The following is a 16,778-nucleotide window of genomic DNA, read 5'->3' as shown; positions in this document are numbered from 1 at the left end:
AACTCTCTCTTCCCATTCACAGCAAATTGTTTGAGAAGTGTTGGCTGCCTGCAATTCCTCACAATCCACTCATTAATTAACCTACCACATTCTAGTTCCACTGTAACATTGCAGTGAAGCTGTTCTTGCTAAATCCAAAGAACTGTTCAGTTGTTATTTAACCTCTCAGTAGTCACCACTTACCACTGTTGAACTCTGCTTGGAACATTCTCCTCCTGTGACATCCAAACTTCTGTGTTTCTTTGTAAGCTCCTCCAGCAGCAAAGTCCAAAGTTATCACTGTTGACCTCTCCTTGGAACATTCTCTTTCTGTGACATCCAGAATTTTGCTGCATTTCCTTCTAAGCTCCTCCACCAACAAAGTCCAAGAATCTTTTGCAAGCATCCCTTTTGCAGCACACTGAAATATTAGTATCCTTACGGGGTTTGCATTAGGTCCTCTCTTTTTCACTGTATGTGCTCTGGCTGGGTGATTTTTATCCACCACCATGAATTCAATTCCCATTTAGGCTAATGATTTTCAAGTCTATTTTATCTTCAGCCCAGATCAAAGCTTCATCTCCACATATTCTGCTTTTCAAGCATCTCAGTTTAGATTTCACACAGGCATCTCATACATTCTCAAAGGTGAACATGTTATCTTCCTTCCAAAATCTCCTTCTCCTGTTTCCTATTTCAATAATAGAATTTCCCTTTTATGAAGAAATGTAGTCAACACCCTTGTCTCATTTGCTCTCACTCCACACACAACCAATTACAAGTACTATCTAGTCTGGCTCCTAAACAGGTCTGAAATCCAGGTATTTTTCTTCATTCTCGCTGCCACAACTAATTTCAAGTCATCATTACCTTTCACCTTGACATCTGCAGAAGCCTCTTCTCCAGTCTTGCATCCCCACCTAAGCTATTCTCCACAGCACAGCCAAAGCAATCCTTCTCAATATAAACCTCACCTTGTCACTCCCAAGATAAAACCCTGCAATTCTCCCCATTGATTTCAGGACCAAGTTCAGATCCAGATTCCTTAACATGGCTTAAGAAGAGTCTTCAAGATTTGACCCTCACTTCCACCCTGGCCTCAACCACTATTCCCCCACCCTGTGTATTCTAAACTTAGCCATATCAAGTTCTGAGTTCTCTGAATTTGCTGGACTTTTACCAGTGCTGTTTTTCTTGGCCTAGAGCACTCGCCCTCTTCACTGGGTTATTTCCTGTGATTAGCTCTTTAGTTTTCAGCTCACCCCAATATGCCAGTATAGCACCCATTATTTCCCAGTTTGTTCCCCTCTCATATTACATTATAACTGCCTGATTTTCTGTCTGAATCTCCCACTGAGCTATGAGCAGTGGGATATATCAGGGATAATGGCCGCTTTATTCATCACTACCTTCAAAATCCAGCACAGTACCTACCTAACATGTAGTATTCACCAATAAATATTTGTTGAAAAAAAAATGACAGCTCATATATTGGAGAAACTTCAATAACTTGGCACTTTGTTCAGTAACGTGCCATATTTTAGGAAGATGATATTCAAATGTATTTATTTTGTACTGCTTATATCAATAATAGTATTTCTATGTAAAATCATCAAAAGATACATAATATGAAAAACATTTACAACATGCTTAAGAAATCAACAGCCAAACAGCAATCAAACATAAAAGGCTTGTCTACTTTGGGCTTCTGCCATAACTATAATGGCATAGGCATCAAATCAAAGAAGTCTCCGGACTCAAGAAGTTTCTACTTTAGTAAGAATCAGTAAAACACAGTATACAGTTCCCTGGGATCATCTATTTACTGTGTCATGATGGAACCCTGTGAAAATCCAAAAACGAAGATTATGAACTATGTAGGGAAATGCTGAGGCTAACTCAACTCAACAGAAGTAACTTTTCAAGGAAAAGGGATACAGAGAAAGCGGAAGTAATACAACCAGTACCCTCCCACTCCTTTTTAAAAGCTTGCAGAATATTTTGTTTACTACTCTTATAACACCTACCTTGAACGCAAGAGTCTGGCAGTAATGACTATACTTAGACAAATAACTTCTTACGTTGTTTCTCATGAGTTACTGTGGTTATAACACCTATGAAGTTCTTTGAAAACTACAGCACTGTACCAAAGAAGCTTACTGATTTAATTTATGGCTTTGGAGATTAGATATTTGAAACAGGCAAAAATAATGAGTGTAAATTTAATTGCTATTTGATAGTCAAATAAAAGAACTTACACAGCTCAGTCACAATTAGTTTTTGTTATTCCCTACGGATCATATAACTCAACTAAATTTTTGAAAATTAATGTTATTTAGGCTTCTTTTTGATAAGAAAGTTGTAATCAAATCAAAGCAGGACTGTTACCATGAGTCAACTTCTAAAACATAAAAGTAGCTTTGATATATAGAGAAACTACCTAAATCATTCTATTACCATATTTTATATAATCTTAAAAACCTAGAAAGGATCTAAAAAAGTCTACTCTAGTAGTTTCCAGGCATTTTTGGAATCTGATAAAAATTATAGCTATGCCAGAAAAACACATTTATTTCATAAACGAAAAACGTATGTAATTTCAGAGAACTAATGGGAAACTTTTCCTGTGTTTACCAGGTTCAGAAATCCTGATCTTGTTCAACCCTCTCATTTTACATTTGAGGAAAACTGCCACTCCAAATGGTTAAGTGACTTTCCCAAGAACAAAGAATTTAAGTCAAAGGAACTAGAATCCACATTTCTTTTTCTAGAACCTGTATAAGGTCCTTAACACTTTGTAAGTTACCATTTTATTTCACCCCTGTAATCTCAGCAATGGGAGGCCAAGGCAGGCCGGTCACCTGAGGTCAGGAATTTGAAGCCAGCGTGGCCAACATGATGAAACCCAGTCTCTACTAAAAATACAAAAATTAGCCAAGTGTGGTAGTACACACTTGTAATCCCAGCTACTTGGGAGGCTGAGGCACGAGAATCACTTGAACCCAGGAGGCAGAGGTTGCAGTGAGATGAGATCGTGCCACTGCACTCCAGCCTGGGTGACAGAGTGAGACGCTGTCTTTAAAAAAAAAAAAAAATTAATTAATTTTAAAAAGATCAGCTACAAAAAGACAGAGGAAAGAATCATGGTAGTCATGAAAGAGTATGACAATGGTGAAAGGACAGGGGATGGGCGCAGGGTAGGAGGGTAAGACCCTGACACCATAAATTCTTGTAATGAAGCATGAGAACATAATAACATAAACTCTGGTATAAGGAAACCTTGTTTTTAGTCCCAGCTTTGTTATTTAGCCTGAATCCTGACCTTCCTGCTCTAACATTCAATAATGCAGTATTTTTTAAAATCATATTCTACAGTTACTATTCTCTTATGATTTACACTATGCTCCAACATCTAAGCATGCGACTCATGTGGCTGTCAATGGAAATCCAGGCTCAATTAGAGGGCCATTAAGGGAGGAGACCAACCCTCATATTATCTTATGCCCAATTTCTGCCTCCAAAGAAAAAAGAAGTGAAAACTAAAAGGCAGAAATGAAATCCACAGGCAGACAGCCCAGCGTCACACCCTGGGCCTGGTAGTTAAAGATGGACCCCTGACCTAATCCCTGTCCTGTTCTGTTCTGTTCTGATTCCTGGTGCTGGTGCATGCAGGCCCCAGTCACAAACCCCCTGCTTGCTCAATCCATCAGGACCCTCTCACACAGACCCCCTTAGAGTTGTAAGCCCTTAAAGGAGACAGGAATTGCTCACTCAGGGAGCTTGGTTTTTGGAGACGTGAGTCTGCCGATGCTCCCAGCTGAATAAAGCCCTTTGCTTGTACAATTCAGTGTCTGAGCGGTTCTTGTCTGCGGCTCATCCTGCTACACCATTATGATAGTATTCAACCTTGATTCAGTCATCCTTCCTCCTCATAAATGCTCCAAGAAGAAAAATGTACAGGAAACCATGGCAAGAAACAGCACAGGTACTCCATTTTTATAAGTATGAGAAAAACTTTTATTCCCCTTGAAAATTCTAAAAAACGTGGACCAATTGGCATTGTCTCTTCCTTAAGGGAGGACCCATTTTCTTTTCCTTAATCTTAACTCACATGTTAACCAAAAGATTATTATTAAATTATAATATTTTTAAAATAAAAGTTAAATGACTCTTTGTATTTCATTTGGCATGCCTTTAAAATGAAACCACTTACCAATCAATTATATGCACACACACAAAAATAAATAAGTACTTTAGGATGGGCGCAGTGGCTCACGCCTTTAATCCCAGCACTTTGGGAGGCGGAGGCGGGTGGATCAAGAGGTCAGGAGTTTGAGACCAGCCTGACCAACATGGTGAAACCCCGTCTCTACTAAAAATACAAACATTAGCCAGACGTGGTGGCACACGCCTGTAATCCCAGCTACTCAGGAGCTGAGGCAGGATAATCACTTGAACCCGGGAGGCAGGGGTTGCAGTGAGCAGAGATTATGCCAACCACTCCATTTTTTTATACGTATGAGAAAAACTTTTATTCCCCATGAAAATTCTAAAAAAATGGACCAATCAGCATTCTCTCTTCCTTAAGGGAGGTCCCATTTTCTTTTCCTTAATCTTAACTCACAGTCCAAGGAATGGGTAGGGTGCAGCCTGGGTGACAGAGCAAGACTGTGTCCCAAAAAATAAAATAAGTACTTTAAAAGCATTCATATAGAAAACACATTGTATGCAGCAAATATATCTGAGGTATAAATTATTCTTCTACCCATTCCTCAGGCTAACAATTTTTAAGGTACATATTAAATTTTTTTTCTCATCTTTTTCCTAAAATTTTTTGATTCATACATTATTTAACAGAGAGCTTCAATTCACTCAATAAAAATGCTTATTTCAATAAAAGGAACACACGGAAAATTCTCTTCCAAACACACACAGATGTTTTTTAATACTGATCACTGAGATTCAAGGATCAGGGAGGGTGACATCTACCTCAACAAGCTCCTACTGATATTTAATGTCTAATTGACAAATAGGGTTATATAGTGTTATTAAACCACAGTGTAGAAGGAGAATTCTGGAGTAAAATTGTAAACATATAAGTTGTACAATCATGCACAACATGCTGAATTCAACAACACCTCCCTTAGTAGAGTGACGTTACATAAAAAACTCAGAAATCCAATCTGAAATGTCCTAAACTTTAAGGAAAGTTATTAACTCACAAAGCAAGAAGTTGAGAGAATAATTACAAGGCTAATACACGTCATCAACTACCCAGTTCTTCCATTTTTCTACCGGGTTTTTGCCCTCAGGCTTGTACTTTCGAGGTAATAAGATGGTTTCAGCAACCCAAGAGTCACATTCTCATACACACATTCCAAAGACAGGATAAGAAAATTTCCCTTCCTTATGTGTCCTCCGTAAAGAAGGAAACCTCCTCACGTCTAAAACAATAATTTGCAAGATGCTGAAATAATGACGATCTTTAATACGAATTATTGCTTGGGGCTGCCAAGTGTCCCAGCTTCTCTCAATACTTAAGCCAAACCAACCTACTGTGAGCAAAGACAAAAGTTAGACAAATAGTTTGTCACAACCATCATGCAAAGATATTGTGAAAATTATATGTGATTGTCTTAGTTCCTTTGGGATGCTATAACAAATTACCATTAACTAGGGAGCAACGGAAAATTTCTCAGAGTTCTGGGTACTGGAAGTCCAAGATCAGACTTACAGCATGGTCGGGTTCTGGTGAAAGCTCCCTTCTTAACTGCAGATTGCTCACACTGCTATGTTCTCACCACTGTATACTCACTTGGTGGAATGAGGACCAGAGAGCTCTGGGTCCCATTTATAAGGGCACTAATCTAATTCATTAGGGCTCCACACTCAGGACCTAATCACTTCCCAAAGGCCCCACCTCCTAATACTTTCTCAAAGTTAGGATTTCAACCTATAAATTTTGTGGGAACATAAGCATTCAATCTATGACAATGATCCAACTAAGTCAAATGCCTAGCATCCTGTGTGCTTGTAGCTTGTTTTATTTTTATTTTCCTGATACAATTTAAGCCTTATTATCAACCACCAAGTTCATTAAATTCAGTAAGTTATACTAAGGTATTTCATTCAATTTAGTATTTAATATGAATAGCAAAAAGATTTCACAATATATGACCTTTAGTTTTACTGCAAAACTCCTAGAAACTAACTTGCCAATGGTTTATCTGTTTCCAAGCAGAGAAAACTGTACCAGAATATTTCCAAAAGTTGAATCAAATCACAAAGACAACAATGTTATGCCGTTCCTAAAAATTATACTGCTAAAATAACAAGTATTTCCATTAAATAAAATCAATGTTACAACTTACCTAACCTAGACTAAAGTGCACTTTCCATTACATTATAGGTACTTGAGTTCTCATGGTAACATGAAGGGGAAAGAAAATTTGTTTTTCACCTTCAAATATCAAACTTGGTAGGTATCTTTACATGATTAACCAAAATTTTAATAATAATATATATCCCAGTAAATAATTCACTTTATTTTTAACTTTTTTCTGTTCATTAAATAACAGGATGCTATCATATCTTAAGACTTTTATAACAGATTTCAAAACACTCTCTAAACTTCTTGTTGACCTGGTGCCTTCCAACATTAAAAAGAAATAAGAGACAGGCCAACTGGGAGGCAGGCAGGCAGGCAAACAGATACCAATTACCATGAAAAATTATTTTTCTGGGCCAGATGCAGTGGCTCATGCCTGTAATCCCTGCACTTTAGGGAGGCCGAGGTGGACGGATCACCTGAAGTCGGAAGTTCGAGGCCAGCCTGACCAACATGGAGAAACCCCATCCCTACTAAAAATACAAAATTAGCTGGGCATGGCGGCATATGCCTGTAACCCCAGATACTTGGGAAGTTGAGGCAGGAGGACCGCTTGAACCCGGGAGGCAGAGGTTGAGATGAACCACGTTCGCACCATTGCACTCCAGCCTGGGTAACAAGAGCAGAACTCCACGTCCCGGAAAAAAAAAGAAAAAATTATTCTTCTGAATAACATTTTTGAAGCCTTAACATTCAATCTATTTATATATGCCTTATTTATCTATGTAAAAAAAACAGTAATATTTGTTGTAAAATAGAAAGTCCATGTACAACTCCTCAAGAAATTATGTGAAGCCAGCATCCCTGTGTACTATCTGCAAAATACAGAGCAAGAACTACAAAGATATATTATACCGGCAAGCGATTAGATAAAAAATGATGTGTTAGAATGTTAAAATTTGTTTTCCATAAAACAGCACTGTTAACAGCAATGAGAAAACAGATGGGCCAAATGGGCAGAGGGAAGGATCAAGAGTTCCCTTTCAGATATGCTCAGTTTGAGAAGCTGCAGAAATCTTGCCCAACAGATAGAAATAAAGACTGGATAGAGACCAGGATAAATATCCATTTGTTACACACATACACACGTTATGTAACAAATAAACCTCTGTTCACGTACTTGTTTTCCAGCTGGGGAACACAATATTCCTACACTTAACCAAAAGTCAATTTTCTATCCTGGTGGGATTAGCATGATACTCCAGGAGGGATTCTTACGGAGATGAGCCATCTATAGTCTGATATGCCAAATATCAGAGACATTTGATAGTCTGATGCGCCAAATAAACCCTGAAGATCACTGAAACAATCCACGGCAGTCACAGGCATAACAGATCACACTCACATCTAAAATCAATGACTATTTAGGCCTAAAGAGGGAGAGAACAAAAAAGTAAATGCAGCAAAGGTTAAGAGTTGATTACTCTTTAGCTCGAGTGATGTTTCCACTCTTTCCCCTTCTCTGTGCCTTATGTGTGGAACAGGGCACACATATGGGACTAAACGTGCTGGTGGTATATGTGGAGAAAAATATCCTGAAAATGTTGTCTTTTGACCAAGCTCCTACCTCTTACGTAGACAGACAATTCCTCATGGGTTTCTAACACAACTTGTTAGTGTAGGGACTGACTTGTTCTGGACCACCTTTTCAAAGATATTTGTATATAGCACACAGTCAAAGAAGACAGAGTCCTCCTCCAGAAAAAATGAGTGTTTACTTTTGAGTATAATAAAGATAACATCTCCCTTTAGGGAAGAGGTCAAATAAGCGTATAGCCCATTTTCACAGACCTTGGTTTTTTAAATGCAAGGTTCCTCTCCCGCAGTGTAATTCACTACACGAGTGAGCATCACCTAGCCCTCTTCATGTTGTTCAATGTGAACTGAAGCTCAAGGAACCAGTACAAATGCTGAGTAATAAACTATTGCTGTGGACATTAGTTGCTTTAAAGGAAGTAATATTTAATAGTTATGACAGCAATACTTAGCACCAAGGATTTTTAAGTCAGACAGATAGATGGTCCAGTTACAACTCAGCCTCTAATTGTATGACATCAGGTATATGACAAACTCTGAATTTTAGTTTGCTTGTTTTAAAATATAAAACTTATATAAAAATATAAAACTTATCTTGCTTATTATGTATACGTGGGTGTAACATATAATACGTATATGACATACAAAATATATAACTATATGTACATAAAGACTATTCTATTGCTATAATAAACTCTCCTTCATCTGTGACACAAGAATCCCGTGTCTTCTGCCGTCATCCATGACACTGCGGCATTCCTGACAAGCAGTTTTGGCTATTTCCAATCGTGCTTCAAGGGGCAGTCATACATATAATCTAACCTAAGTGAAATAACTGCCTGCACCGATATATTCTGTGAATATATGCATATGTATCAATGCATAACTACCATGATTTCCTGTGTGATGACTGCCAACTTTTTCTTCCACATAAGTTCTCTGCTTAAAGGTAACATCCATTGCTTACCTCCCTCCTCTCCCCTTTTATCATTTGCTAAGATAGGAAAGTCTCCCTTTCACAAATGTGCCATGAAAACTAACTGGATATTACACATCTCAATATAAAATGCACTTAAAAACATTAATGACATATAGAAGTTATGTCAAAGACAATTGAAATATGTTTTATTTAGTCAATTTATCGCTTAGAAAATATTTATAAGCTGTTCAATTTTTCATATTGCATACTCACTATTCATCAGGTCCTATCAGCTACTCATATTCTTTGCAGATAAATTATTATAATAGCTGCTTTTGATGATGGCAAAGTCAATAAGTGTACTGGAAATAATTACAGAATTGGAGCTCTTTTCACATTATCAGAAGAGGTGATTATAAATTAAAACAATTCTAAGTGAAGCTGATTAACTGATAAGTGTTAAAGATGTAAGAAAGAGAGAAACTGTCAAAATAAAACAAACACAAGATGCACTAGATAGGCAAATGATACACTACTAAAAAGCCAAAGTCTCCCAGAAATTCACATCACTTAACATCAGTGAGGATTCAGAAATTAGTTTTTAATGACTATATTCAATGTAATTAAGAAAAGTGACTATAAAAATCTCCAATCTTCTTTGCCTATTCACTTAACTCTCTCAACCACACTCTCAAATAGGGAATATAACAAAAGATTGTTTTTAATAAATGAAAATGTCTTCATGAAGAAGCATACGTGGATGTGTATAAACATACACATAATACATATACACACACACACAGAAATCCATGGGATATTACCAAGTCTTCTATGATACAAAATCTCTTCCCCGGAAATTTTCAAACAACACAAGAGAATTTGGAATTCTCAGTGCTTCATAATAAGCAACAGACTATTCCAGAAACCATATAATTTATTATAATAAAATTTTCTATAGTAAAAAAAAAAAAAAAAAAAAAAAAATTTTAAAAACCCTTACTGCATTTCAGAATCTCATTATACTAACGCTTTCATTTAAATGAGGAATACATAGTAATAGCTACCACTTAGTGACCATTTGTTATATCCTAGGCATTGCACTAAGCATTTTATATACAGTCTTTATACACATACAGTTATCTATTTTACATGTTATATACATGTATACATAATACCTGAGATATGGGTATTATATTCATATTTTAAAACAAGCAAACTAAAATTCAGAGAGTTCGTCGTTTGCCTGTCATAAAATTAGAGGCTGACTTGTAACTGGACCATCTATCTGTATGACTTAAAAATCCATCCATGGTGGTACTACTGTCATAACTATTAAATATTATTTCCTTTAAATCAACTAATGTCCATTCCTGATTGCACGCTCAACTTTAAGACTTCAATTTGGCTTCCTCTCTAGAAGGAAGAAAAACACTCTACATGCTAAATCAACTACTTTGGTACATATGTCAATAATATTTATTATATTAACAGTAAATTAAGCTTCAACTGCTACACTTTCAGGTTTCATAGTGTCAAATCTTTTTTTTTTTATTTTTTTATTTTTTTTGAGACGGAGTCTCGCTATGTCGCCGAGGCTGCAGTGCAGTGGCCGGATCCCAGCTCACTGCAAGCTCCGCCTCCCGGGTTTACACCATTCTCCTGCCTCAGCCTCCCGAGTAGCTGGGACTACAGGCGCCCGCCACATCGCCCGGCTAGTTTTTTGTATTTTTTAGTAGAGACGGGGTTTCACCCTGATAGCCAGGATGGTCTCAATCTTCTGACCTCATGATCCGCCCGTCTCGGCCTCCTAAAGTGCTGGGATTACAGGCTTGAGCCCCCGCGCCCGGCCTCATAGTGTCAAATCTTATCATAGGCATCTGGTTTTAAAGTCAGCAAGATAGAAAGAGACCACATACTGTCAAAACAACTCTGGGCTATCACTAGCAAAATACCACATTGGTGACCAACTGCTTAATGTTTCCAATAAAAGAGTGTTTCCCTTCCAATACTGGAAGAGATCACAGTTTGTGAACTTAGTGAGTACCAGATACGGAATGGCCTATATTTCAGAAATACACATGCTTATTGAGTAAAGTATCAGAACACCAACTATTTAACAAACTATAGAAACGATCCCTGAAAGTACAGTCTTGAAAACATCAACTATTTAAGCTCTTATTTTGTTCTTCTTTTCCTTCAGTAAAATACACATATACTGTAATACCGTCATAAATTGAAATCAAGCGCTCCTGCTTAGGAGGAAGAAAACTAATTTTGCAAGAAAAACTTTTTTAATCTTCAACAATGTTCTCCCTAGTTTTTCATTTTAAAAATATATTTCATGAAAATATTTTAATAGAAACAGATGTCACTGTAATTTAGATTTAATTATACTAAATCAACAAACGTTTTCACATATTAAAGTCATCTTATCATTGGAGATACTCACATGCTGTAAACACGTACACTTTCTAGACTTTTTTCCCCCCTTGCAAATCAAAAACTAAGCACCCTCCGACCTCTACCCCAACCATCTGAAAGGGCCCCTCTTCTCCACCAAGGGCATATTCCCAAGATAACCTGAAAAACCACTTCAGGCTACGATGGGAAAAGTGGGTCAGACATGCTCATTATATCCTCCTTCTTTTTGGAATTCAGGAAAAACCAACCAGCATTAACATCAACACAGACCTTAGGTCTGATAAGAAACATTTACAATCTACTCTCTCTGAAGTCTGCCACCTGGAGGCTTCATGTGGCTAATAACACCTTGGTCTCCACAAGCCTTTCTATTAGTAACAATTCTTTCAACCGACTGCCAATCAGAAAATTTGTAGATCTACCAATGACCTAGAAGCCCCTCCCACTCTGAGTTGTCCCAACTCTTCCAGATCAAACCGATGTAGATCTTACAAGTACTGATCAATGTATTATGTCTCTCTAAAATGTGTGAAAGCCAGCTATACCCTGACCACCTTGGGACACGCCATCAGGACTTCTGCAGGCTGTGTCACCAGTGCATCCTTAACCTTGACCAAAAAAAAAAAAAAAAAAAATTGAGGCCTGTCTTAAATACTTTGGAGTTCACACCCTTCAAATGAAAACTGGCGTGGTCCTAGGGATCTTCCTAGGAGATAAAACATCACAATTTCCATGGAGTTCTTCATCATCTTTTATTGCCCTTTCCTTTGCTTATCCACAAAAAGCTGTCTACTTTTTCTTCACTTTTCTACCTATCTCGTGAACTACTAAATCTAAAACTCTTGGAATATGGTATACAAATACCAAGTGCTAAAAAATATATAATTAATTTATATTTGTAAATACTATTTCAACTTAACAGTGGTTATCTAAATCCCTTAGCAGAACTTCACCAATAAGCTCATATGGCCTACTTTCATGTTAAAATTTAAAAGCTGAAGAGAGGTACATTAGTTAATATTGAACGTACAGTAGTTGTTTCAGACAAAGAATCAAGAGAAAGGGAAACAGAATTACTCGGCATACGAGAATTTTTTTCACTGTCTCTACCCAGCTATTAAAATTTTGTTAATATCTTAAACCCAATTCAGATTTTGAGCCCTGTGTAGGTGTACAACTTAACCAGAAAAAAGTATCTTCAATTGTATAAGCAGAGCACTCTTACCAAAATGGTCCACAATTAGAAACCTTAGTCACATTCCCAAAATAACTATTTTTGCTGAAGCAGCTAGATCAACTATCCATTGTGGATAACTGGAACTTACAAACACTACAACTACTTCAAATACAGTCACTTCAAATCTCACCCTCTTCAAGGTTAATGGTGGATTAAGACTGAAATCAGACTGAACGAACTTCAGAAATAAATCCGCATAAATGTCAGATTATTTTCACAAGTATACACTGAGTTCAACATAAAGAAAAATAAACATACAGGACAACTTAAAACACACTCTCAATATGTTCTGTTGCACTTGCATAAAATAAATAATGTAAGCTTATTCTCACAAGTATACACCGAGTTCAACATAAAGAAAAACAAACATACAGAGTAACTTAAAACACACTCTGGACAGGTTCTGTAGCTTCTTGAAATGGGTAATGAAGAGAACAGAGTAAGCAAATAAGGAACAAATAGTTCCTGCAGGCTTATAAATACTTCTAAAGGGTATCTTCACATCCAACACACCCCTTTTAGTGACACAATTGCTCCAAGCTGGGCTTTCAGCTGGGAATAAAAGCCTCCAGGGACTGAAAGGTGTGAGATGCTCAGAAGTAGAGCCAAGTTCACGCTTTGCCATGGTTTTTCAAGTCAGAACCCTGCTAACTCCACGTCCCGGAAAGGCCCCAGGGCCTCCCACCCACGCGGCTCCCGCCCCAGCGCCGGCACCGCCCACGCCGGCGGCCTGGCTGCCTAGCAACACGGCAGGGCTGCCTGGCAACGCGGCCCACCCCGGCCCGCCCCCGCCCACAGGGGAAGGCCAAGGGGATCCATTCTACCTCCTTTTTCTTCTGTCCTCCCCCGAGCTGGATGCAGAGCAGCAGCAGCAGCAGAAGGAAGGGAAAGCTCCCGGTGGGCAGGTACCGCAGCCGCCGCCCAGCTTGCCTACGGCGTGAAGGAGCGCCCCGGGCCCCCATCGCGGCAGGGCAGTGTCTCCTCCACGCGCGGTAGCCGTGCGCGCCCAGCTCCTACCACGCACCACGCCTGCCAGGCCAGCCTCCGGGAGCCCACTGGCTGGGCCCTCCGGGGTGGCAGCGGCTTTGCTAGGGACACGGGCCTCGGCCGAGGACGCAGAGGAGGAGACTGACAGAGCATCCGGTTCACCGGGAGAAGACCTGGAAAGGCGCGGGATGGGGGCAGGAAGTGGGCGTGGCGAGGGAGCCAGGCTCTGGGGGCGCGGCGTGTGCTCCCGCCTGGAGCCTGTCTTTCCTGGACCCACGCTGGGGAGAGGGGCAGTCCTTTGGCCCTGAGACCTCAATCTGAGGCCATCCTGCTACTGAACCCAATTACTGGGTAGCCCAGCACTTTACCAGGGGCCTTGCACAGACAGACCTGAGTGCCTTCTTGGATGATGAAGGGGAAGCTTTGGGGAATGAGAACCTGGCCCCTGCGGTCCCCTGCAATCTCCATTCCCATTGCGATCGTGATTAGGAGCACAGCTGTTCTCCTCCAGAGCCCTGGGAAACCATCTAAGGTACTCCAGCGTCCCCGATGCACAGAAGCCGTCTCAGAACTTCACAGCTCTTCCAGCCCCAACTGGAAGGCCTGAGGCACAGCCTAGACTCCATTCATTTAGTGACTCGTTCAGCATCCAGGGAGTGCATAAGTACAGAGCACTGTACTAGGTACTTTTAATATAAAAACGAATAGCCTTACTTCAATTTTTATTCTGTGAATATTTTAAGAACCACAGCAGACTGGGCATGGTGGTTCATGCCTGTAATCCCAGCACTTTGGGAGGCTGAGGCAGGTGGATCACCTGAGGTCAGGAGGTCGAGACCAGCCTGGCGAACACGGGGAAACCCCATTTCTACTAAAAATACAAAAACAGCCAGGCATGGTGGAGCGCCTGTAGTTCCAGCTACTTGGGAGACTGAGGCAGGAGAATGGCATAAACCCGGGAGGCAGAGGTTGCAGTGAGCCGAGATCACGCCACTGCACTCCAGCCTAGGAGACAGAGTGAGACTCCATCTCAAAAAAAAAAAAAAAAAAAAAAGGAACCATAGTAGCAGACTGTATGTTGAACGTTTGAACGGGCCTGATCTGTTCTAATGCGTCATGGTTTTTATTACTTTCCTAAAGATTTCTTCACTTGTGCCATGAACACCTTTGGTAATGTGATAAAACCTGTACATGCAGTCTTAAAATAGCACATATTTCTACATGCATGAAATTAAATATATAGGATTAGCCAGGCACAGTGGCTTACACCTGTAAACCCAATGCTTTGGGAGACCTATGCAGGAGACTTGCTTGTGTTCAACAGTTGGAGAGCAGCCTGGGCAACATAGACCTTGTCTTTAGGGAAAAAAAGAAAAAAAATTAACAGCTGGATATAATGGGGAGTACCTGTAGTCCTAGCTATTCCAAGACTGAGGCTGGAAGGATCACTGGAGACCAAGAGTTTGAGGCTACAGTGAGTTCTGATCATGCGACCGCACTCCAGCCCGGGAGACAGCAAGACCCTGTCTCCAAAAATGTATGTAGAATATTAAAATATTATATATATACAAAACTTAAGGAATATATACATATAATGGTTCAAGATATCTGCAACAACTTACTATGACAATATCTTTAATTTCTATAGGAAACAAAGCTGTAGGTACTGTTAATACTACTGTGGTTTGTTGCCTGCCTTTATAATTGAAAACTGAAACTGTTGAGGTTAATAGACATAAAGTTACAATTTTTTCAATACAAAGTTCACAGATGCTGAAATTATGTGGACTCCAGATTAAGAACGCTTGCTCCACAACAACCCTATCACTTACGTTCACTGTAACCATTTTCAGATAAATAAATTAAGGCCCAGAAAGAATTCAAACATTGACAGTCTGGCTCTACAGCCATACTTATGCTAGGATGCCTTTGTTAAAGAAGTTTACAAATACATCTCACTTTTCTATATCACATGCTTTTCATTTCCCACTATTATGTGAACATTTCGCCCAAATTATCACTCCTGTTAAAAGAAAACCTTTAGACAAAATAAACTTTACACCTTATTTCAGCAAAGAGCAGTTCACAAATCTGCAGCACTCTGAACCAGAAGCGTTCAGAAAGCTCAGCTCCAGTGGCCTGAGAGCAAGCTTAAATAGACTAAACATAGAAACAAAGTAAGGAAATTACCTGATTGGCTACAGCTACGTTTCCCTTACTTGGTCACGGTGTAATAAGGCATTTACCTATATGGCTGTGGTCTGATGGGAGGTCCCTAGTTGTATAAGCAGTTATCCTGTTGGCTGTTTGTGATTCCCTGAGGCTCTTGAGTTTTTTAATAAGCCAGTTACAAGAACCGTTTCCAAGGTAAGTTCCTATGTGCTTACATAAGAGATGCAGGTACACAACCACCCCAGGCTAATTACCTCTTGTGTATTTTTGCTTTAACACCCCTAAAAGAATGGCTCCTTGCTTTTTCCTTGAGACATAAAACTGGCCTCAACTTCACTTTGGAGACAAGTAAATTTATGATCTTTATAAGTAAAATATTGACATCTAGATATACTCAACATAATCACAATTTATCATCTTTCCCTTTCTCTCCCCGACTTGTCGTAATTTCTTTATTGTAAACAATGGTACTTCCATCCTTCTAATTACCAATTTTCAGAGCCTCGGAGCTGTCTTCCATTTTCCCGTTCTACCCAAACATGCTGCCTTTTTACTCAGTTTCCAAGTTACGCTCCCTCTACAAGGTCCTGGGAATTTGTTTTCTATTTCTCATTTTGTAACTCTAGCATTCATTAGAAACACATGAGATGTCATTGTTAGTTGACTCTCCTTTCCTGACTTACGTTGATGACAAGAGTCAAACTCTGTAAAATATTTGAAGAGATTTATTCTGGGGCAAATATGAGTGACTATGACCAGTGACACAGCCTCAGGAGGTCGTGAGAACATGTGCCCGAGGTGGTCAGGGTACAGCTTGGTTTTGTGTATTTTAGAGAGGCATGAGACATCAATCAAATACATTTAAGAAATGCATTGGTTTGATTCAGAAAGGCAGGACAACTTAAAGCAGGGTGGAGGGGTCTTGCAGGCTATAGATAAAATTAAACATTTTCTGACTGACAATTGGTTGAGTTTATCTGAAAACCTGGGACCAATGGAAAGGAATGTTTAGGTCAAGGTAAAGGATTGTGGAGACCAAGTTTTATTGTGCACAGGAATCTCAGCAGACTTCAAAGAGAGACAGCAGGTTGTAACATGTTTCTTATCAGACCTGAAAGGGTGCCTGGCTCTTAGCTGAT

General features: G+C 39.4%; 1 protein-coding gene across 4 annotated transcripts in view; it reads right to left on the bottom strand.

Annotated features, from left to right (window-relative positions):
* The window catches only part of TUSC3 (tumor suppressor candidate 3), a 296,682-nt gene that overhangs the window by 204,007 nt on the left and 75,897 nt on the right, over nucleotides 1-16,778 (bottom strand). For 2 of the 4 annotated variants that reach the window (XM_023219162.3, XM_023219164.3), the window contains exon 1: nucleotides 13,305-13,991. The exons of 1 other annotated variant lie outside the window; for it this stretch is intronic. In XM_023219162.3, the coding sequence (XP_023074930.1) occupies nucleotides 13,305-13,442 (138 nt within the window). In that variant the 5' untranslated portion in view covers nucleotides 13,443-13,991. Of the gene's footprint in view, nucleotides 1-13,304; nucleotides 13,992-16,778 lie in introns of those variants that run through there. One more of the 4 variants, XM_023219163.2, reaches the window with a different exon arrangement.

This window comes from Piliocolobus tephrosceles, chromosome 7, assembly GCF_002776525.5.
Source record: "Piliocolobus tephrosceles isolate RC106 chromosome 7, ASM277652v3, whole genome shotgun sequence".
Classification (NCBI taxonomy): domain Eukaryota; kingdom Metazoa; phylum Chordata; class Mammalia; order Primates; family Cercopithecidae; genus Piliocolobus; species Piliocolobus tephrosceles.
This window is presented reverse-complemented; position numbering and strand designations above follow the sequence as displayed.